This window comes from Ochotona curzoniae, unplaced genomic scaffold, assembly GCF_017591425.1.
Source record: "Ochotona curzoniae isolate NIBS_2020 unplaced genomic scaffold, NIBS_Ocur_1.0 scaffold_4505, whole genome shotgun sequence".
Lineage (NCBI taxonomy): Eukaryota > Metazoa > Chordata > Mammalia > Lagomorpha > Ochotonidae > Ochotona > Ochotona curzoniae.
Window position 1 is genome coordinate 47271272 of NW_024467118.1, and position 23587 is coordinate 47294858.

The 23587-nt window shown below is 45.1% G+C and overlaps 1 protein-coding gene across 1 annotated transcript in view; it reads right to left on the reverse strand.

Annotated features, from left to right (window-relative positions):
• The window catches only part of ENPP6 (ectonucleotide pyrophosphatase/phosphodiesterase 6), a 93478-nt gene extending 73047 nt beyond the window's left edge, over nucleotides 1-20431 (reverse strand). The window contains exon 1 of the mRNA XM_040966212.1: nucleotides 20108-20431. Coding sequence (XP_040822146.1) covers nucleotides 20108-20354 — 247 coding nt within the window. The 5' untranslated portion in view covers nucleotides 20355-20431. The remainder of the gene's footprint in view (nucleotides 1-20107) is intronic.
• Nucleotides 20432-23587: the final 3156 nt, after the last annotated feature.

Sequence of the window (23587 nt, forward strand, 5' to 3'; positions counted from 1 at the left end):
AATAGCACAGCTAGCACCCCAAGGGCACCATGTACAACAAAGCTAAGTGCCAAAGCTCTCCTGTGCCCCTCCCAGTGTAGAGTCTGTGGGAACAGCCCAACCAGGGCACCAGGACCCACAGGGTCTCAGCACAGGTGTGTGTTAGAACATGGATGGAGAGGCAGAAGAGGAAGAGTATGATGACCTTCTTCTCCAGTAGTGCCAGGATCTTGAGACTCTTTTAGTCTCAGCACCCTCTCCCAACCTATGTGGCTCTTTATCCTCATTGAATACAAAGAAACCAAAATAGTCCTGTCAATGAAAGATCTCACTGGAATATCATCACAAAAAAAAAATTGCAGAAAGCCAAAAATGCGACATATTTTATGGGACAATGGAATGGCCTTTTCAAGATTGCTTCAAGTTTATGGAAGATTGAAAAAGTAACATAAAAGATCAGGGGTGGTAATTTGGTACAGCAGTTAAGATCCCACTTGTAATGTGTGTATCCCATATTGGTGTGCCTGGCTTTGAGTTCCAGCTCTACTGCCCATCCTAGCTTCCTGCTAATGCGCAGCCTGGGATATAGCAGGGGATTTTCCATGTAGTTTTAATCCCTGCCACCCTCACAGAAGATCCAACTTGAGTCCTTTTTTTTTTTTTCCTTTGGCATTGACCTAAGCGTCCCAATGGCTGTCATCTCATTCCCTGTTTCATTTTATCTCAATTTCTTTAAAGTTAAATGAAAATACATGTGTAAGTGTTATAACTATAATAAAACACAGAAAAGTGGCAAAAATATTCCTCTTACTGGGAAGCCCCAATAAAGACCCAGCTTCTTGGAAGCAGGAACATAGCCAGAAGGTTAAAGGCACAGGGGGGAGTTGAGAGATGCCTCTGTTGCTGGTGCCAAGGACCTGTTGGCTTAATTAAGGATAGCGGTAGTGAAAAGGCCTGGTAATCTAAGCTGAGCTGAAGCCTCTTAACGTTGTCCCTGCATCCCGTCTTAGCTTCACTGGTTTCCATTCCCCATGGATCAGTATCCAGGGCGATCTTTCTAAGTTGTGGCCCCTCTATTCAAAACTCCTCACAGGTGCTGCTTGCACTCAGAATGAGACCTAGGATAGTTTGCATCTAAGGGGACTCCCCATGTACTAGGGAGAGAAGAGTTAGGCCCTTTTCATGGCAGTGACCCACTCTTGCTCCCAGGGGACTGGATCTGTTATGAGACTGGGTTGTTATAAAGGAAGGGCACCCCTCATGGTTTGTCCCTCATGCACCTTTCCCCTTTCTCTGCTGCTTCCCGCCTGAGTTGAAACAGCACAGACCCTCTCTGGTCCCATATTTTCCAGCCTGCAAACCAGTGAGCTCCATAGATCCCTTTGTTTACAAGTGACTGATGACAGCTATTTCATTAGCGCATCAGAAAACAGATCTAAGTCAGATCCAGGGTCTGCCCCATAAGCTTCAGAGAACCACTCTGGCTCTCTCGTTAATTCGGCTCCTTTGAGTCACAGAGCCTGACACATGATTGGAGGCACAAGAAACTCACTGGGAAAGTTCTTGTTACACACAGCTGAGGAGGCAGGAAAGGCATTCCTTGGCGATGGGCTGATGTGTCTGCATGGAAATAAGGAAAACATTCCTTATTCGGGGTAGATTGCAGGGTATCTTTGAGCCAAAGTTGCTCATTAGAGAAGACTAAACCTGTGCTAGGGTAGCAACCACATCTTGCCCAGTCACTGCTCAGGATCTGCCTGGAGGAGTGGGGTGAGGCTCTGACCCTGAAGCCATGGGCTCCATGGCAGCAGCTGCGACTCTGGATTTACTCCACCCCGGCAGCAGGAGGTCTGGGCTGCATTCCATCACCACCTGCTCACCAGTGCTGCCCCCCAGACCCCATCAGCCACTCTCCCATTACCTGCTGTTGCTGAATTTCCACGGCCTTTGGCTGTTTCTCCGGCATCCTAAGTGTGACCTGTGCTGCACCCCATGCTTGCTGCACTTTGCTCTCACACCTCTACATATCAGCTTCCTCACTTTCTCTAGGTCCCTGATCAAATTTTATCTTATTGAAAAGACAGGTCCAGACTTTCCTAGACAAAAGGATACTCTTTGATCATTCTCCAAGCCCTCCTCTTTGTTGAACTTTATCCATTCAATGTATTGCCACTTGACACTTGACAGTGTTTCATTGAACTGTCTGCCACATTTCACAAGAATGCCAGCTTCACAGGGGCACATGCTTTGCTCCAGTGTGGGCAGGCCTGGAGGGCTGAATGGAAGGCCACAGACAACCTTCTGAATAAATGAAGGGTGGATCCCTGCTACTCCGGAACAAGGACTCAGAAATGCTTGTTCAGTGAATGAATGAACGAGGACTGGTCCAGGAGCTTGTGGGCACAGCCCTCAACAAAGTATATTGTCTGCTTTTGAAACACGTTCTTAAAGAGGAAAGCCAGATAAACTCCTGCAAGAGGCACAATCAATCATTTATGGAAACAGAAGCATCTTACTATGTACGTTTATGCAAACTGTAAAGATGCCTGCTATCGTAGAAGCCCATTCCAAGAAAGGAATGCAACATGGCCAATGAGTTGAACACACCATGGGTCTTTTGTTTTTAGTCCTTGTGTCTGTGTTTCCGTTCTAGAAGTCAAGTGTGGTGGCACTTCTGCCTTTATGCCTTCTGCCTTTCCCAGTGAAATCTCCTTATAAAAACATTAACAGAAGTTGGCTACTGTGGGGGGTAAATTGCAAGACTTACAAAACAAACATTGTGTTAAAATATCAACCCAATTCTAGCTCACAAAGTTAAACATTGTCCCAATCGTCTCAGTGCAAAGAAAGTTACTTTTCCACCACCTGCCTTTTTCACAGCTTCCTATCCCCTCTGTTAGGTTTGGCAGAGCAAAAGTGACTCCATCATCCTGCTGAAGTCAAGTGAACACTCCCATCAAGGAATGTTTGGAATATCAAATCACCCTAACCTTGTCTCTGCACAAAAGGTCAGCACCAGCCTTGGCCATGGTGAGTACCCTCCCAAGCATGCGCAAACCAAGGAGCCGCTACATTCTCCCATCCCTTACACCCACGACATGTAAAAACCCAATGCTGTGTAACCTGTATACACGATCACCCCACCATGCAGAAGTGATCTCAGGCCATCTGCTACAAGGAGCACTTTGTCAGACTCTCCCTGACCAATAAAACCCTTTGCTTGAACTAAAAGCTTCACTCTCTCAGTCACCTGCAAACCTAACACCCTCCACCTCCACCAAAATTACTGAGGATCAGAAGCTCAACTCTGGCTGTGTCCTGAGTGAGCCCATGACTCCAGGCTTCCAGCCTCACATGGCATGTGGCCTTACTACTCTGGGCTTCTTGGTGGTCTGCTGGAGTAATTTGTGTGGTGCCTCATGAAAGAAATAAAACAAGTTCCAAAGAAACCAAATTGCTCCAGAGGTCTCAAAGTTAAGGAGCAATTCATCTAGAAAGAGAAGCAACGCTAATGTTGAAAAATCCAAGAAAAATATAGGTTTATTTCAAGATAGACATCTCCATTTATAGCCACAGGTGTGGCTGTTAATTCCCTGGACCCATTGGTATAGCCGCACTTGCATTTCATGTGTGTCTCAGTGTGGTAGGAGATACATGGATTTCCACATAGAAGTTAAACTCTGACCTTAGTAATAGTTGTACTTAAACCTGTATAGGTCAAAAAAGAATGCTATGAAGCAAAATGACAGATAAGGTGACTAAACTAGCAAATGTGTATGCCATTCTTTCCCAATCCCATTTCCGTGACTTTGCCTCCATGAACCAGACAAGGGAGGGGCCAGGGTGGAGGGGTGGCCGTGGTCTCTCATGGCTTTTGTGTCTGCTACGGGGCTGAGGCCCCTGAGCACAGGCCCTCTGAGTGCCAGACAAGCGGGCGCCCTGGCAAGGTGGATTGGAGTTGATCTCATAACTAGTTCCTCCTGTTTCCTCTGGGGGTTTCTTCCCTCGGCTGCCCTTCCTTCGCTGCCCTGACTCTAAGTGGGGATTACATCCTTGAAACCAGAGGGGGATGGAGTCCATTAGATATTTCCCAAACAGAATTAAACCTTGCTCCTCAGGGAAATTGAGAGTGAAGGATGTGATTTGAAACAGAAACTCTTTGCCAACATTTCTAACCTCCTACCCCCCATAAGCCTGCCTCAAGCACAGGCCCTGTTGCCTCTTTTGAAATCATATTGATGAGGTCTTAGCTTGGGGAGGATGATATGTGAAAGCTGAGTGCACACTTTGAGGAGGAATTGTATGAATTGTATGAATGTCTTCATAGGTAACCAACACTGATACTCCAGGTGCATTCCACAGCCAAGGTGAAGAACAGGGCATGCCCCTAACCATCAGCCTATGCTGGCAAGGACTAAGGGTAGATGGGCAGTGGAAAGGACCAAAGAGTGGCCATAAAGAAGACCTGCTGGAGCATTGGAATTTATTCTTTGGTGTTCACAGACCCCCCCTTTTTTTTTTAGAAAAGAGAATTTTGACTCCAGAAAGACTTGGAGGTCGCAAGGTTGGGATTCCACCATAGGGCCTGGACTATACCCGGTGCCTCCAGCTTCCAGTGTATCATGGTTCTCTTCTCATGAATGTGGATAAAAAGATGGGGAATACAAGGAAACTTACATGGGCAGGGTGGGGTGTGGGGAGGGAACAAGTAGTTGGATTTGGCAATGAACTGAAAGAATATGAAATGTAGCTAAGTAAGATATAAGGTAATCTTGTTTTGGCAGAAACCTTCCGCTTTTATTCAAGCTATTAAAAATGTCATATTCTCCTGCTGACCACAGTCACCTGGAAGTAGGAGCAGGGATAGGGAGGATGTCTTCTGCTCCACACTGGCTTACCCAAGGGAATTGCCATTTCTGAGGGCTTTTCCAGATTCTCAGCTATCAACGGTGTAAGCTTGCAGCCTAGTATCTCCTGGGAAATAGGAAAGAATCTATTCTTAAACAATCCCAGTCCTGGGGTTGTTTAATCTGGGATTACTGAAAAGGCACACATCAAGGGTTAAAATCTGGGACCTGTGGGCTTCTTCCAATGTTCGACAGGTAGGAAAAGGCCTTCATTACCCTATTTCCATTTAGGAGTGTGTGGTTTTGGTTGGCTGGGGACCGGTCTTGGGGAGAGGAGGGCAAAAAGAAGCATAAAGCTGTGTTAGTTGCCTTGGCCACATTTGTTTGGGTTTGTGTGTGTGCGCGCGCTATAAGATGGATAGTATTTCCTTTAAAAAGTTGGCAGCAGGGAGGAATCTTCCTTGTCCTGTTATGGGGAAGGGAATGCCCAGAGGAAACTGCCCAACTCTTTAGGACACAACAGCTTTAAGAAACTCCATACTACACGAAGACACAGAAGTGTTCATTGAGTGTGTGGGAGCATGAGGCAGGGTGAGCAAGATGTTGGGAGAATGGCAACCTTGACTGCATTGGGACCACCAGGCTGCGCCCTTGTGTGAGTAGAGAACCAAGGATAATGAGAGAGGCATCTAGCCTACAGCGTCTCTTGGTGGTCTGGGTCAGATCCCAGCTGTGCCTTATCAAAAGAGGACTGTTTACACATGGCTCCCAACTGTGCAGCCGTGCCCATTTGAGATAAGTAGCTGAGTGTCTGAGGTTGAAGCCTCTCTTTTATATTCGACCCCAGCAGCGTGTATTGTTCACATTGTCCATTGAATCACACAAAGGAGGGCCCAAAGAACTGTCTGCTGTGAGGGTGCCTAGGCTAAAGAATGCCTGGAAAGGCAAGGACGCATGCGCTAGGGGTGGTATCTGTGTGCAGGCATATACCACATACATCATGGAACCACAAGGTCATTGTCTAAGGGACAGACACTCAGATGGCTACACGGGACAGCACTGCCCTGAGAGCCACTTCCTGGGATACAGGGAGGAAGAGGCAGTGTGATGCCATGGGAGAAACGTGAGATTTTAAGCTTGCAGTTCCTCCATTTATGTGTTGTTACCGTCTTAAACAAGTCATTGAGCATCCCAGAGCCTTAGTCTTCTCAACTGTACAATGGGTATGATTATGACCACTTTTAGAGGATTTTATTAAGGATTTTTGTACATAGTGCTATATGCACCAGGCTCCAAGTGTTGCACCAAATCTAGTAGATGCTGGGGAAATGGACATTCTGTTCCCTGCTTGACCGAATCTGACTGCTTGCAACAGAGGAAGACAATAGCATGGCTGTGGGGATACAGGCCATCCATTGTCTCTGCAGCCTCTGACTTTGCCAAGGGGAAGCGATGTGGTAAGCAAGCAGACTGATGGGTGGTGAAGCACAAGGCCACAGGGCTGGCCTGAGTCACTCACATCCCATCTAGGGGATCTCTTTACTTCTCTAGACTTAATTTCCCTCATCTCTAAATCTCTAAAATGAACTTGTGTCATTTCCAATATGACTGTAAAAATCAATGGAAGGCATCAAGATTAGAAATAACTGTCTTTATTTACAGAAAAACATGATCTTATGTATTCTGATGCAGAAGACCCTGAAGAATACACAGAAACTATTATAATGGATAATTCAGCAAGAAACAGGATTAACATCCAACATTAATTTGTTTGCTACAAAATGAAATTAGGAAAATGCATCCATAGCAACTTCAGAAGAATAAAATATTCAGAAATATTTAACAAAGAAATACAAGACTCATAGTGGAAAATACAAGGCATTGTGGATGGAAATTGGAACCAATATAAGTGGAAAGATATCTGTGTTTATGAATCAAGAAGTGTAATATTATTAAGATGGCGACAATCACCAATCTTACAATCAGCGAAATAAAGTTGAGACCTCAAGAGTAAACTCAAACATTGATGGGGGAAGGTGCCTGAGTTTAATTCCTGACTCTGGCATCTGTCTTCAGCTTCCGGTTAATGCAAAACCTGGGAAAACAAAGGTGCTGGCTCAAGGACTTGGGTTCTTGATAGCCATGTGGGAGACTTGGGTTGAGTCCTGACTCCCAGCGTTGGTCCCAGTCCAGCCCCAGTTGTGTGGACGTCTAAGGAGTAAACCAATGAATGGCAGCTAGCTGGCTCTTTCTCCCATTCTCTGCCTCTTACTTACTCAATAAGTTAATTAGTCAATAAAAAAATGTTGGGAAGGAATAGTCTTCTCCACAAATGGTGCTGGTGCCACTGACTGTAATATTTATTCTTATGCAAGAACCACACTGCCATGATTATTATAGCTTTATAGGAAGTTTTGAAATCAATATGCATACTTCTTCCAACTATGTTCTTTTCGATGATTGCTATGGCTGTTCTGAGTCACTTCTATTTCTGTACGAAGCCTAGGATAAGCTTGTAGATTTTTGCAAAAAAAAACCCAAAAAACTGGGATTTGGATAAGATTGTGTTGCATTTATAGACAAATTTGGGGATTGTTGCCATCTTAATAATATTACACAGGGTCTTCTGCATCAGAATATATAAGATCATGTGAGCCCTGAATGTGGGGGCAGCTGTGAGGTCCAGGTCACCTGGCCCAGGTCCCTTGACCCACCTGTGAGAACTGGTCCTCCTCAGTGGTAAAGATGGAGCAGGTGACAGCTGGCCCAGATCCACATAGAGGTTATAGCAGCCCATTGAAGGCTACAGAGGACATCTGTACCATGCCCGAGGAAGGAGTACAGAACAAACTGGACAACTCCCCCGGCCCAACGATGACAGCAAATATCTGGGCGAATGGAGACTCTAAGATTGATTGTGTTAGTCAATGGACGGTGAAAGGGTCCCCTCATCCTTGGATTGACAAGATTGACAACATTTAAGAACTATTGAAACCACTTGGGCAGAACCCTCGCAGTATGCACCATGTTGGGACCCTGGATTAATATTGGGTGGCCATTCTCCATCCCTGGATACTGGGGCCATTGTGAGGCTGGGTATGACTTCTCCCCTTGTCCCTCCCACCACCACTCCCCAGAAATAGGAAGAAGAAATAGAAAATTCGGAAACAATGGGCTTTCTCTTAACCCTTGATCCATCCCACCCTGATCAATTATGTTAATATTATCTAAAAATAAAACAAAACTCTGTGCCCATTTAACACCAATGATTCATTCCCTGTCTCCCCAGCCCTCTGATAACCACCATTCTACCCTGAGTCACTGAGATTTTAACCACTCTGGATTACCTAATCGAGATGGAATCATACAGTATTTGTCATTTTTGTGTCTGGCTTCTTTCATTTAGCAAAATGTTTTTCAGATTGTGCATAGATTTAGGGTTATTTAAATAAAAGAGAAAGATGTAATATTTCTTATACACCCCAGTTTGTGAAACTTGGATCCACTTTGCACAGATTAATTCATGAATCCTAAGTTAAGACGCTGGAATGCTCGGTCCTGAGACTCTCCCCGACAACACCATGCATTGGCTCATACCCACAGCTACCTCTCCACAGAGCCCAGCATGAGTTTGGCCTCAGGCTTCTATTGGCACTGGGAACTTTACTTCCAGGCTCTGTGAGTCTCATCTTAGACTTGGATGACCCCAAACCCACAGTGTTCAGAGATGCCAGCGAGGATCTCCAAGCTTAGCTTACCCCTTGTCACGCTCATTCTCCTCTCGGCTTGTGCTGTGCAGTTCACCTGCAAGGTCTTTCCTCCAGATTTCAATTTGTCCAAAGCCTTCAGACTTCACCCGAATAGCGGTTGACTCAGGGTACCTGCCCTCTTCTGCACTCACCCTCAGAAACGACCTCTGCTTCCTCTGTACCTGTTCTATCATTTGATTGGATTAATCTCAACCCATACAAGCAGACTTGAAAAAATTTGCAAAAGTAGAATCAAGATATAGGTTTATCTTAGTGCAACAGTTTTGAAACCATGCATAGCTTTTTGAAAATATATCTTTTTAGGCCCAGTGCAATGGCTCAAATGGCTAATCCTCACCCTTCAAGCACTGGGATTCCATATGAGTGCTGGTTCATATCTTGGCTGCTACACTTAACTTCCAGTTCCTTGCTTGTGGCCTGGGAAAGCAGTAGAGGATAACCTAAAGTGTTTGGGACCCTGTACTCATGTGACAGACCCAGAAGAAACTATTGGCTCCTGGCTTCAGGTTGACTCAGCTCAGTTCTAGCCATTGCAGCCACTTGGTGAACCAGTGGACAGAGAATCTTTCTCTCTGTCTCTCCCTCTCTCTGTAAACTTTCCTTTCCAGTAAAGATAAAGAAATCTTTTTTTTTTTAAAAAAAGTACACCTTCTCTATGAACTTCCTGAAGATCTTTCATTTAGTTGCTCCAAATAAATTACAAACTTGTCCAAGAAAAATGTCATGTCCTGGTCATCTCTAGAATAGCACCTTCTACATGGTGAGTGGTTGACGTATGCTTGGATGGGAAATATTGATATATGAGAGCATTGTCAAGGTTGTATGTCAGTGGAATTACCAAAATCTGGGATTTACATGGGGAGTGGAAAAAGAGCTAGCAAACAGATTAAAACCAGATCTCAAGGCAATGCCCAGCCCTGCAGTGTTACCACTCAAGAGCAAAGCCTCTTTTTTTTTTTAAAAAAAAAAAAAAAGAGCGTCTTATTTTGGCTTGAAAGAGGAAGACGGATGGAGGAAAACTGGGGCACGGGAGGATGGGAGTACAGCCCTCCCAGAGGTAATAGGGTTGGCAAAGGAAAGAACTAAGATGCCGAGGGAGGCCTCTAGCAAGAACAGAAAATGCAAAGAGAGAAGAGATCACACTTTAAGTTCCTTCCATCCAGGAGTTTAACAACTGGCTACAAGAACCTTGGTGACCTCTTTCTTTGAAGGTCAGGGAACAGCCTGATGTCCCCAGAGGGACACTTCTGAGATAAATCCTTATGACAATCACAAGTCTGGGCAATCAGTTCAAAAGAACGGTTGAACAGGTGGTTGAAGGTTGATTAAAGTCATTATTGTTTTCATTTTATTTTTTTAACTTGTAGCAAGATGTTATCCTACACTTGGACATAGGCTGAAAGGGAATTCTTTGGAATGATATTTCCTTGCTTGTCCTAGGGAGCTTTGGAAGTGAAACCAGTCTTAAATGATTAACCATGGCACTAGAAGTAAGGAAATGACTGAGACGAACCAGGACACCATTCATAGCCTTCTTTGTGACCCCAGAAAAGAGGAGCACAGCTGTGGAAGAGCAGACAGCTCAGAGTAAATTGGAGATCTCAGGCAAAGAGACCAGCAGGTGAGAGGAGTGAGGAAAGAATGCTTGGGTCTCTGTCCCTCATCACAGAAGGACACCAGATGCCAGCTCCACCGTGGACACTTGCACTTGGTGTCGTCTTACCCTTATATATCACTTCTGCATCTACACCTTGGAGTTTTTGTGTCCCGTTCTGCACTCAAGACAAACCCACTAGCACACCTACAGCAGCTTCCACTTTTAATATTTCGTAATTCTGAATCTGTGGGGATACTGATATTAGGAGGGAGTAGATTTTGTTTCATATTTCCAAACTCATTCATACACTGTTAGTGCTATATTTTACATAGAAAAATGTATACCAAAATGGAGTATGAAAACCATAAATAGAAATGTGCAGGGAGAGCTGCCATGGTCTGGGACAAGGCCAGCTGGCAAGGCTGCATGAGTAGAATCCAGACTGGGAGTAACAAGAACCTGGAATTAGATCCACCCACAGGTCCCAGCAAGCCGCAGGGGTAGCCCCAGGTGCTGGGAAGCCCAGGACAGAAGACTGAAAATAGCAATAGAGTTCATTTTGGCCCAGGGAAAAGTGTCCAGCATGAACAGGAAGTGAGGAAACTTTGAGGCCAAAGAATATGGCCAGAATACTCCAGAATCCAATAAAATCCAAATAAGTCTATGAGTGTACTAAGTCATTTGTTTGGGGGGAAAATGAGCCTGAGTCAACAGATGGAGTTCAGCAACAAAACTCTAAATCTTGTAGATAGAAAATGCATGGCTTAGACCATGGGTTTCAGTCATCACAGCCAAGACAATCCGGCCAACATGAATCTTCTGGTTCCACGTACAGAGATTTGAGGTTTTCTCCCAGACTTTGATGTGTGATCCTTCTTTCTCCAATCACTAAAGCATAACACTTTCTTGAATCCACCTGTAAATGTCCTATCCTTATACACAGAGATGAATATCAAAGGAAAGCTAGGAATGCTGTAGAGCCAGTAGGCTTACTTCTTTTTTTATGCCCAGAATCTGGAGGGAAGAGGGTCCAGGCTCAGGGACCGCTCGCCCCATAGGCAAACTGTGTGGGTGCCCCAGTCACCTGGTCTTGCAGCCATACTCAGGCCGGCGTCCTCACCATGGGCCATCAGCATGCACGGCTATGAAGACAAAGAACTACCTCGAGGTGTGTAAGATGTTTTGAGTATCTACTGTGATTGTAAAGGGATGGGGATGCAGCATCTCGTGAGAACCTGTTCTGGTCACTCTGCTCCAACTGAGTCCTGGAGCATCTGCTTGGAACCTCCCGACTGGGACTCCAGCAGCTTGGCCATTCCCCACCCACATCAGGCACTCAGTAAGCTCACCTCTAACCCCAGGGCACCATCTGCCCAAGTCTCTCACATGAAAGCAGCCAGAACTCAGGCCTAGAAGGAAGGTAGGACTTAGCCAATGTCCTGGCTACTCATGGTGAAATCCTGAAAAGAAATCTGGCTCCCTGACCCTTTTGCTGGACCCTTTTCAGATCTACCATGACTCGCCTGCCTACTTCACATTTTACTTTAGCAACCTGGACTGAGCGAGAAAACGCTGCTCACACTTGGAGGTGACTGTGCCGTGGGATCTGGCTTTGTGGCCCCACCTGACCCAGGCCACACAGGTTGGGATTCCCTGCTGCAGACCTTCAAATATACTCTCACACTCACCTCCCACTGGACAAGGTGGGTTATTGCATCACAGGATAATGCATCTGCAACACCCTGAACCAAAAGTCCCTTTATGACTTGAGCCTGGTCAGGTCTGCTTCTAACTAAATCTGCCCACACATCTCTCCACGACCTCCCTGTTGAATCTCTCTCTTGTGCTGTCAGCAAGCCGAAAATAGGCAGTGGTTAAAATCAAGCAAGATCTCCAACAAGAGCCAAGTGCTACACAGAGGACCCCCTAGGAGCCCCCAGAGCTGCCAGAGGCCCTGCCTGGTTAGACCGTGGACACAATGAACCCATTCACAGACGGCAACTCTGAAATCCGAGTAGGTGTCTCTGAAGTCGATTGTTGACTTGCTGAGTCAGGTTCCCTGCAAGTTCATTGTAAATGTCCTCTAAGCCATTCTTGGCACAGCTTCATGATGAAGAAGTTATGGGGGGAAGAAACATGGCTCCCCCTGCACTCCCAGAAGCCTCAGCAGGAGGAAAGCAGTTGTATCAATCAACAGCATGGGGTTGACGGTAGGGAGACAGGTTGGGGGAGGCAGGGGATTGGGAGGTGGGGGCAGGTAGGCCATCGTTTGCAAACCACAATGGCTTCACAGAAATGAGCCTTCTGAAATGGGTTGGCTGTTAGTGTAATCGAAAGTTTTCATTACATGATCAAGCTCTGCCCACCACCCTAAGCACTCCCTACGGCAAGGAGTGAGTGTGTAGCAGCTGAACACCCTACCGTACACACTCCCTCTCCTCACCACAGCAGCCAAAGGAAACATACTTTTTGCAGAGTGGCACTTCAGTGCAGAGACGACTGCTGATGGGAGCCTACATAATGATGTGCCAGAAGACGTTGTTTCTGTGGATTTTCAGCAGGCACTTTTCCCCCAGGGGTGTGGGCTGGTTAGGGCCCTCCCTACTGCTGTTGCCTGGCGCCTCACCTACCCAGCCTACTTCCTGCAGCAGCTTAATCTGTCTCTCTCTTTGCAGAGACTATAATTCTGAACGGAAATGTGGTTTAAATGTCCTTAGAAAATAAATGTCAAAATTTAGACATAAGTGCATGTGGATGAGAAGACAGGTTTTAATTTGTGCATCTGTGAGTAATATTCTCTACCTGGTGTAGGGCAAGAGAGGGATAGGAAGTTCACTTACTTGGGATCTACCAGATCAATTTCTTTCATCTACGACCATTGTTATTTTACACGTTTCTGGAACTTTCCTTCAAGACATTGTTCCTGATCCCCTAAAAGATCAACTCCAACTGAGATATAATCTGATGAAGATTTACTTCCTCCAAACATTTCACTAAGAGAAATAACTCTTCAAAACACGTCCATATCTGCAGATAGGCACCTCTTGTAGTCTGATTTCCCAGTGTCTTATAGCCTGGAAATCAGTTCAAGCTCTCTTCTTCCTTCTTTCTAATCACTCACCAGCCAATCAGCAAGTTCTGTCTCAAGCGTGCTCTCCAAATTCAACTCCTTCCCTCTACCCAGAAGGAGAGAGTTTGCTGGACACTCTTTGGAAAACCTTCCAATAAATGCATGTGGGCTGTTTTGTTTCACAAACTCTCATCTTTTTGTAACCTGTCAGCCCACATGCAAACAGTAAACAGGGCTGGACACTCTTCCTCTTTCTTGTTAATATTCACTTCTCATAATTTGGTTGTGCTATGTAAACTTATATCATCACAGTCATCATCAGTTTCTTTGAAGTTAGATCTTGCTCAAAAATCATTCATGACAAAAAAAAAAACTTCACATTCATCTTTTAATGCTTAATTCTAGATCCACCTTCTCGGTGGGAATGTTCAAGACCATAATTCCTCCCAATGAGACTACCTCCTCCTCATTCATGGATATGTTTTTCTGTGCCATTCCTTTAAATGATACAACACCAAGCTTTTCTCTTGCCCCAGATGCAATTTATTTGACAGTTGACTTGCTATTTTATATTTCAATTATTTAAAAATATTTTCATTATTTAAAAATATTTTCTCCTCATCTAAATCTTCCAAGGGCAATAAAAACCAGCCACAAATGTCTTGCTAATGCAACTAATAGCCATTTAGGGTGTGTTACACATTATGTTAAAGTCAAAGACAGTTCCTCCTCCTTCTGATGTGAAGATTAGCCATCCCTGAAGTGTTGGCATCAGATGTGGCCGTGAGATCTGCATTAGTTCATGAGCAGAGACGGAGGGGACTTGGGTGCACTCTGAGCATGTCTTCTTACTGTGTTTTCTGTCATTTTCCCACGTACCCCACCCTGTGAGCAGTATGTTCCATTCACTTGCTTTTCAGCAAGTGGTCCAGAGTGAAGAGGAAACAGGTAGAGTTAATTCCTGAAAACCATGGGCACCAGTGAGAAGCAACCCTTAGCTGCTGTAAGCCTCAGGTATAGTTTGGAATTGCTTGTAACTGAAAACAATAACAACAACAAAACACAAAACTTAACCTTTCTGATATAGCATGTAATGCATACAGATTTTACACATATATTTTGTCTTCACACCAAACCTATTGGATACGTTTTGTTTTCTTTATTCTGCTGTTCAAAAAATTAAAAGTCTAAAGAACCTGTTCAAATCTGGAAGGTTAAGAATTGATAGAATAACTTAAAAATATACCCTTTGAAGCAATTCATAGCTCTTTCAAGTACAGCATGTATTGGGGTCTAAGTTATGATTACCCCAAAAAAACTAAGTTGAGATACTAGTGTTGAGATATAGTGAATTAAGCTGCCACTTGTGACACCAGCGTCCCATATTGAAGCGCCACGGCATGGGTGGTCTTGATATAACAGATGCTTGGAGTAGAGGCGGGACACACTGGAGGTACCCCGTTTATATGAGGAGTCCATGTGTCAGGAAGCTCACAGCCAGAGTGAGTGATCCCATGTAGATGTTGATTTTGGGTGGAACAGTGGAGAGAAAACCAGAGCAGCTGCCCTGATCCTCCCTGGTGCTGTGGGTGGGCAGAGGTCTGTGGTTGGCACTCACACACACCCAGCCCACAACACCACTGAGCCAGGCTAAAGACTGAAGATGGAGCCTTCCCCCCGCCCCCCAAGAACATGATTTGCGCATGTGCTTTCTGTATTGATTTCCTTTGGTCCAAGTGATGGCTTGTTTTAATTGAAATCAGATGTTTTTCTTGAAAATGGAGGAAAGCGTACCTTACCCTATAGTCTGCTTGCTACTCCAGATGTGCACCACCCATAATTTCTGGGAGTGGGATAGGAAAGACATTGGCACCAATCATTATTCTGGGCAGTTACCTTCTTGGGGTTTGCCTTGGCTCCCAGGGAGAATTCATTAAGCCCTGTTGTTCAGTCCCTTGCTGCCTCCGGGCCTAGTGCTGGGTAGCTCTCTGCTCTGAGTCGCAGGTTATTTGTGGAACCTCCTGGTTGTTGCAGGATGCAACCTTTGGCTTGCTCAGGGTGAGATCTAGACTTCTACTGTCCTCCTGCCTCCCCACCTCTGCTCCTGACAGCTGGCAGTGGCGAGAACCACACACCCAGCGTCCTTGCATGTCACTTGCTGACTTAGATGCTGAAATGTTAAAATACTGTAGAGCAGACTAGCTTCAGTGTATGTTTGCAGTGAAGCGAAAGTGCTGCACCGTCCTCTGCCACACTCATGCCCCCTTCGCCTTCACCAAAAGATTTCCAAGAATCACATACACACACACAAAAACAATATGTTGCCACTAGCCTTAGCAAAACTACACTAAATTGTGCAAAACATGAGCTGCACCTTCTCTTATCCACGACCTGTATTGAATACTTCATTGGTTTCTTCTATTGATTTTATGTTAAATTTCATTTAAAGAAAACATAGACTTAGCCCCAAAGAGAGAAAAAAAATCCACCATAAGAAAGATTAAAACAGAAGGCATTCTTGTAGCAGGCTGTGACTGCATCTTAATTAAAATTAAGTAAAATTAATTTAATTGAGGCCCTTTAGAAAGAGACCTTATGTGTAAAGTGAAGTATGATTGATAAACCACAGTGCAGATTTCATCATTTTGAAGCATTTTCTCACGTGCCTCCAGCTGGAGGGAAGTTTCCCTCTCCTGTGTCCTTTGTGACAGGTGGGGGCATGATGCTTGGTGCTTTGCCATTCCCTTCATTCAGGCTGCCAAGAAAGAGGATGACTGACTGAGTGGCTCACAGAACAGGATTTTATTTTTTCAAGTTCTAGAACAAGATCAAGGTGTGAGCGGGCTTGGCTTGTCCAGAGACTCTCTCCTTGGCTTGTGGATGGCCTCCTTCTTGCTGTGTCCTCCCTTAGCCCTTTCTCCCTGCAGGAGTGACTCCAGGTTCTCTTCCTCTCCTTCCTAGAACACTAGTCATTTTGGAAGAGGCTGCACTTGGACGGTCCGAGTTTTACTTAACTAACTCTTTGACTGCCTTGTTTCCAAGTAAGGTCCTGGGGTTGGAACATCACCTTAAGTTTAGTGGCAAGGAACATAATTCAGGACATAACATCATGTACCTTGCCATTTGTTTTAGAATACTAGCAAAGAGATGGCCCTGGGGCATGGTGGGTAAAGCCTCTGTTGGCACCCAACATGGCACAGATTCAAGTCTCAGCTACTCTGCTTCCAAGCCAGCTTCCTGCTAATGTGCCTAGGAAAGCAACAAAGGATGGTACAAGAGCTTGGGGCCCCTAGCACATGGGAGACCAGGATAAGTTCCTGACTCCTGACTTTGGACCGGACTGGCTGTTATGGCCATTTGGGGAGTGAACCAGTAGATAAGAGATTTCTCTCTCTTTTTCTCTTTCTCCCTCTCTCTAACCCTGCCTTTCAACTAAGCAAGCGTATCTTTTTTTTTTTAAGATTTATTTTTATTATTTTTTTATTGGAAAGGTGGATATACAGAGAGGAGAGAAAGAGAGGAAGATCTTTCGTCCGATGATTCACTCCCTAAGTGAGCACAACGGCCGATGCTATGCCGATCCGAAGCCAGGAGCCTCTTCTGGGTCTCCCACGCGGGTGCAGGGTCCCAAAGCTTTGGGCCGTCCTTGACTGCCTTCCCGGGCCACAGGCAGGGAGCTGGAAGGGAAGCGGGGCTGCCGGGATAGAACCGGCGCCCATATGGGATCCCGGGTGTGCAAGGCAAGGACCTTAACCACTTGCGCCATCGCGCCGGGCCCAAGTGTATCTTTTAAAATAAAAATAGAATATGAATGGCTATACATCTCCGAGTGTCTCCTCTCAACTTGAATATAAGCTCCCGAGGAGAAAGATTCAGTCTTGAGGTTCAGTGTCTCCAGCAGCCAACTGCTTCATCAACCTGTGTCACATTTTGAGAGACTAAATCAACCTGCTCCAATGCCTCCATGTTGGTGACTGGGCTGCACAGTTTGCAAGGTACTTTGCAAGTGGTGGCTGTGGATCTCCCCCCACCATTCCTGTGGCTTCCCCACCTGCTTATTTCTTTTTTCTTTCAGGGAGTGTCTGTCACAGGCTTCAGTTCTACACAATGGCCTCCCAGAAATCCCCCATGTCTTGCTCACATTCCTGTGTACACTCAGCAGCTCCAGAATTGCTGCCTGAGAGGGAGCTGCCTACTCATCTGCTTTAGTCCTGCGTGATGAAAATAAGGTCCAAAGCAGTGTGAAAGGTTGTTGGAGCCTTCCCTGGGAGGAAGGAAAACAAGTTCTCTCAGTTACCAAGCCAGCATTCCTTCCAAGAACACCCAGGGCTTCCTGTCCTAGGTGCAAGAACACGAATACCAAGGAAGCCTAAAGCCACATATCTTTGGGTACCAAAGATATCTAGCATGATATCTAGCACTTTGTTGGTTCACAAAATGCTCAATATCTGAAACCACGTTTTTAAGCTTAATTTCCAGTGAATTTATCTCTTCTTACATGAAAGAAAGAACAAAGAGTTATTTCAACATCAAGTGTAAAGATGAGTAGATATATCGGGGGAAATAGTCAAATACCATGCCTTGAGTCACTTCCAGAACAATGAAGATGATTCCAGTCCCTTGGTCTGACATGTCCCCATTTTCAAATTCTGCCCCTACACCGTTAGTTTGTTCAACAGATCCAGTCCTCCCCAGGAACACTTGGACGTAAGCATAAGCCTCGGTAAACATTCTGTGTGCACTGTTGCTTCTGTAAAAGTGGAAAATTCAACTTCTACATCTAGTAGATTTTCCAGTTAGATGGTATAGTTTGCCATTTGAGCCTATATAGGCATGGAACCCATGGAGACCTTTCAATTGCCTCAATCCAGCCCCAGGGCGAGAGCAGAGATGAGAACTTTGCCAGATGCTTGTTAGGACTACACTGTCCCACCATTGAAAGGGCTCTTCTCTTGTGGCCAGACAAGTGAAAACCCACACAGCCACACAAGAAGGTGTGTCTCCATGTGACAGAGGCTGTGTGCAGATGACTGTGTGCCAACACCAGGCTGTGTTACTAGCTCGGTTGCCCTATGCAGTCTGTCAGGCTCCCTTTTCATGGCCTGGAGCCTGACTTTCTAAAATGGATTTTGTTCATTTCCTAGTGTGGTTGAACAAGCTTCACGTGGCAGCGGATGAATTGTATCTTGTAGCAAGGAGGGCTGTGATGGACAACTCTTAAGTGGGGGCGGCTGTGTGGGTGAGGTCCCCTGCCCTGGACTGAGGCATGGCCGGGAGACACAATGACATCTGTGTGGGACCTAGCAGCCTGCAAGCTGCTTTCCTGCAAGGGGCACAGTGTGCCAAGTGAGGACGAGAGGGACTTTTGTTGACTTTGTTTGTCTTAGATACTGGCTGTTTGTTGAGGTGAATAAACAAACAAACAAATAAACAAAGTCCTTGCTTGTGTGCAGTCTGAATGGTTTTTAACATTCTGCAAGGTCTCTTTCTCCCTTTTCTTGTGCACCTCAGTTCAATGGTACTTGCATGCCTGCAAGTTTAAGGCATGCTGGATGAAGTTGAGCGTGCCCATCTTCACAGCCCCTCATTAGCCACATAATTTGTAAAGTTCTCCCTAGGCTCAGGGCACACAGCTAAGAATATCCACCCGTGCTCCCGGAGTCCTCTGGCTCTGGTGTTTGGTGGAGAGCTGTCATTAGATAGCAGAGTTTGCATCCCCTTTCTGTTAATATAATTAATAAAGTTCTCCCTGTATTCAGAGAGTATAGCTAGGTCCTGCATAACTAGCGATAATTGAACAGGTTCCCTGGATGGCTGCCTAAATCATTGCTAAAATCATTACTGGCCTTACGAAGGTTAGAAAGGCAAGTCTAAATGTGCACACAGACCCAGGGACTTTGGGTAAATCAGTTGGTTTTGTGAAATCCATCCTGAAGCTTTAACGTTATGGTGTCAGGGTGTGAAAGCCTTTTGACTTGGGTGCAAAAACAAAAAACAAGAAACAGAAACAAACAAAATAAAGCCTTGAAATCCAGACATGGCTTTTTCGCAATACACATTTTGCTTGAACTTTCTGAAGACCTCTCGTATTGTTGCACACAGATGGGCAGATTCATGGAATCCCATTTGGAGTTGTGGCAATTCCAGATGACCATTATCTATAGTCAAATTAGCTCTCCCACAGCCAGGCAAGCTGAGTTTTAGCCAAGGTTTTGTTTGTTTTGTTGGAGTCTTCTGTTTGTTACAGATGCTCAAGTTAAGATGGGAAATCCGAATTGCGCAACTTATTTCCCCACCTACATGGCCAAGAAGTTGAAAGAACAGGAAACTGACCTTACTAAGGAATGCTGAGGGACGTGACCCCAAAATTCCCCCCACCAGTGATCCAGGGACACTACTCCCTGTTGTGTCTAGCACATTGACAAACCAACCCACCCTACCCTGGGATGACAGATGAGAGAGGAACAAAGGCACAGAAAGAATCTGGTATGGCCCAGGAAGACCTTTTGCTTTTTACACTTGAACTTAGCCAACACAGAATTGGCTAGGCTTTGTGGTTGTAAAACAGTCATTTTTTAAGTTGCTCACTGCCATCTCATACCACAATTCACTATTCTTCACTCAGAGAATCCCAAACAGGACAACAGGACCTTAGGAGAACTTTTTGGAGAACAACACAACCATGACAACACATTTTCCCAAGCCCACACCACAGAATTTTTGTCAAGCATTTGGTCTCTCTGAAGACTGGGGACACCTGGACATTCCAATAAGCCCTCCTGCCCCAATGGCAGAAACTCAAGGTATACTCAAATACTATCCTTGGGGGGCCAGTAGTACTCACCAGTCATGAGTGTGTAGTAATTGGGATAGGACAGGCTGGGGAAGTCAGGGGTCAGGTAATCCACTTTCACTCCCCTGCTCACAATGCCTTGGAATCCAGGCAAGGACCCCAAAGCCTCCTCGCTGATGTAGTCTGAGCGGAACCCATCCAACAGCAACAGCAGGAGCTTCCGGGGTCCAGTCCCTGGCTGAGCCGGGTCCAGTACCAGCACCAGGACCAGCAGGAGGACTCCGAGCTTCTCAGCCATGCTGCCTGAAACCTGCCAGTGCCTGGCTGGCACAGCTGTCCCCTTGCAAAGGCTGAGGATGGAAGATTTGTGCCTATTCTCTCTTCTAGGGGCTGGACCTTGAGCTGCTGGCCTTCCCCGAGCCAAACTGACTTGCAGGATTTAAAGGGACAGCACCCCCCTTTTCCAAACACCCTTTAGCTGGGAAATCCTCAGACAGAGAAGCTGGGTTCCCAGGCAACCCAGAATTTACATGGGGTGTGGGGAGCACAGAAGAGGGCAATCTTATTATTGGTGGTAAATGTTCCCAAAATATAAGCACCCACAGAGAGGTAGAATTTTAGAAGATGACCAAGTCAACACTGACTTTGCAGTTGGGCTAACTGAAGGGAGGAGCCAAGGAAATGGTCAATTTTTTTATTTTTCTCCCACATCTTTGCTCAATCTAAACTCTCTAAAGAGGCAGACCTCTTCATTCAGTGGGCAAGCAAGAGAGACAATGCATTTTGATTTGCCCATGGAACTTATAACATGGTCTCCCATAGCATTTTAAAATATAAAATGTCTAGATCACTTTTTTTTTGCCTTTTGCATTTATAAGCAGTGTGTTTGTTGTTGTTTTTCTCTGATGTTGTTGTTTATTGTCTTTTCTCAAGTATGAAGGACCTGCTGAGGACTAAAACCCACCTGAGCTAATTCTGAGACTTGCTACAGAGCAGGAGAGAGGGTCCCAAAGCTGGCCAAGGCAAGGTCATTCCAGACAGGCCTGCGACATCGCCTCAAGAGGGCAGCCATGCAACAGAAAGCTGGAAGACAGGAGCTTAAAATGGGACAGCAGAGCTAGAAATAACCATTCTGGTTTTGGACAAAGGGCAGAGCCAGACACGCCTGGGGCTCAGTACTGAGGGAGGGGTGTCAGGCTCGGGGGTGCCAGATGGCAGAGCTAGCACCATGTTCCCAGAATCTCTGGGTTCCCTTAAAGTGGCTCTTTCATCTAGCATAAAATGAACTCATGCCGTTCTTGTAAGGGCTGGTGAAACCTGCAGGACCATAGTGAGCACTTAACATAGGTTTCATATTATAAACTATATAATATCGCTCAGGTGCAGCTGCAGCTTGGAGGGTCTTGGGTTTACAGAGACTGAAGACCCTCAGACACCTGCCACTCTCATCCTGGTCAGTTCTAGCCTTTCCCCTTCAGCACTCTCTCTCTCTGCCTGTGCCTTTCCTTCTTTCTGTGTTCTGTTGGGCTCAAGTCCAGCCCTTACACAGGATGGCTATGTCAATGTCTAAATGATCCGAACAGAAGCATGCCAGCTACATTGGCACTCCCATCTCAGATCGTCTCGACAAGAATTAGAGTTGATTTTTCCAATAAAAATCTACACTTAAAAAAAAAAAGATTTATTTATTTTTATTGGAAAGGTAGACATGCAAAGAGAGGGAGATACAGAAAGATTTCCTGTCTGCTGGTTCACTCCCCAAGTGGCTGCATTGGCCCAAACTGAACCAATCCAAAGCCAGGTACCAGGAGTTTCTTCTAGGTATCACACTCAGGGGCATGGCCCCAAGACTTTGGACCACCCTCAACTGCTTTCCCAGGGTACAGGCAGTGAGCTGGAAGGGAAATGCAGCATCTAGGGCACAAACTGGTACCTTGTTGCAGACCAGCTGCAGCTGACTTGAGAGCTTACAAACGATGTGTGGATTGGTGAGAAGAGACCTGGACCACTACAGCATGATGCTCATAATGGACAACTCAAACAGCTGCCTTCTTTATTTATATAGAAATCATCACAAGCTTTTGTACAACATCCAATTGTTTCATTTTTACTTCATGGTCAAAAGAATACAAAAACAATTCTGAAAATCATTATTATTATTGTACTTCAAAGGAAACATTCTCAGTAAACCATTACTCATTCAAACCTGTAGTCACCTGGCTGAAGCCAGGAACTACATGGTTGGTAGCACATGTGGTTACGTAGTAACAGTTTACTTATATCCAAAATCAATTTTCACTAAACTAAACTAATATCACTTAAAATATCAAAAATACAAAGAAAAAAAAGCTTATAAATGAAAGGAATTTATAAAGGCATATATTATAGATCCTTTATTAAATGTTATAATCAGTCATACGTTAAATACCATCATTTTCACCTAGTACTGATTCAATTGTTTGTTGTTCTTTTGTTAAAGGGCAGTGAAAAGGATCAGGGCAACTAAGCCTTTCTACGAGCAGAGGCCTTTACAAAAAAACTTTTTTTGATTTTTTCAAACTATTTTCTTTTCCTAAATTAAAGTGCCAATATAACATAGAAGTTTTAAACAATTTTCCTCTAGGGGCTTACAGCATTTGTCTCTCTTTGAAAGATGTCCCATATACTTTCTGCTTTATGTGGTGAGAAGCCACAATGCATCATTTCATGTGTTGTAACAGTTCAAGGCTGCATGGTAAACAAACTCTTTGTACTGCCATGATTTCCATTTGTTCCAAGATATTATCAAGCAATTTTGTATGGAGAACATCACACATCTTAGGGTAAGTTCCAGGTCAAACGTGTGCAGACAGTAAAACATTTGGGAACAATATAGGCTCAACTGTATGCTTTTAACTACTGTATGCTTTTAGATGCACCCAGCAGGATATGGCTGTATGTGTACATTGATGAGAAGGGATCATCAGAGGTGTCATGATTAAGGAGGTGAAGAGTCCCGTGGTGGGCAGTCTGTGGGCTGGAACCCTGGGGCAGAAAGTCAGCTGCAGCACTCAGTCCAAGCACAGAGGTCCAAGACCATGGAGGGTCACTGGCGTCAACCTTGGAGTCCAACGCCACGGGCCCAAGGTGGCTGGGAGTGATGGTCCCCACCCCTCCACAGGCTGTCCTCACAGATACGTTCAATGACCCTCAATCAGTTCTCTGGGTGATACTTTATCTGGGAAAGTTGATATCTGAAAACAGCCAGCGCTGTGGGTCACTACCACAGTGAGACAGAAGGAGAGTTAGAGGCTAAGAAAAAGAAGACCGATTCCAGAGTCGCATTTCTGGTATTTTCCAATCGTGTGGTTCTTAGATAACTGCAATACCATGCTTGTCTTCTCCTTTGAAAGGAGAAAAGAGATTTTAAAGATTCTTTTTTGTTTGTTTGTCTGTTTGCTTGTTTAAACATGAAGTTCTCGTGATTCAGAAGCGGTGACTGACACAGGCAGTTTGTAAAAAATAACAGCATGCTTTGCTAAGAGCAGGGCA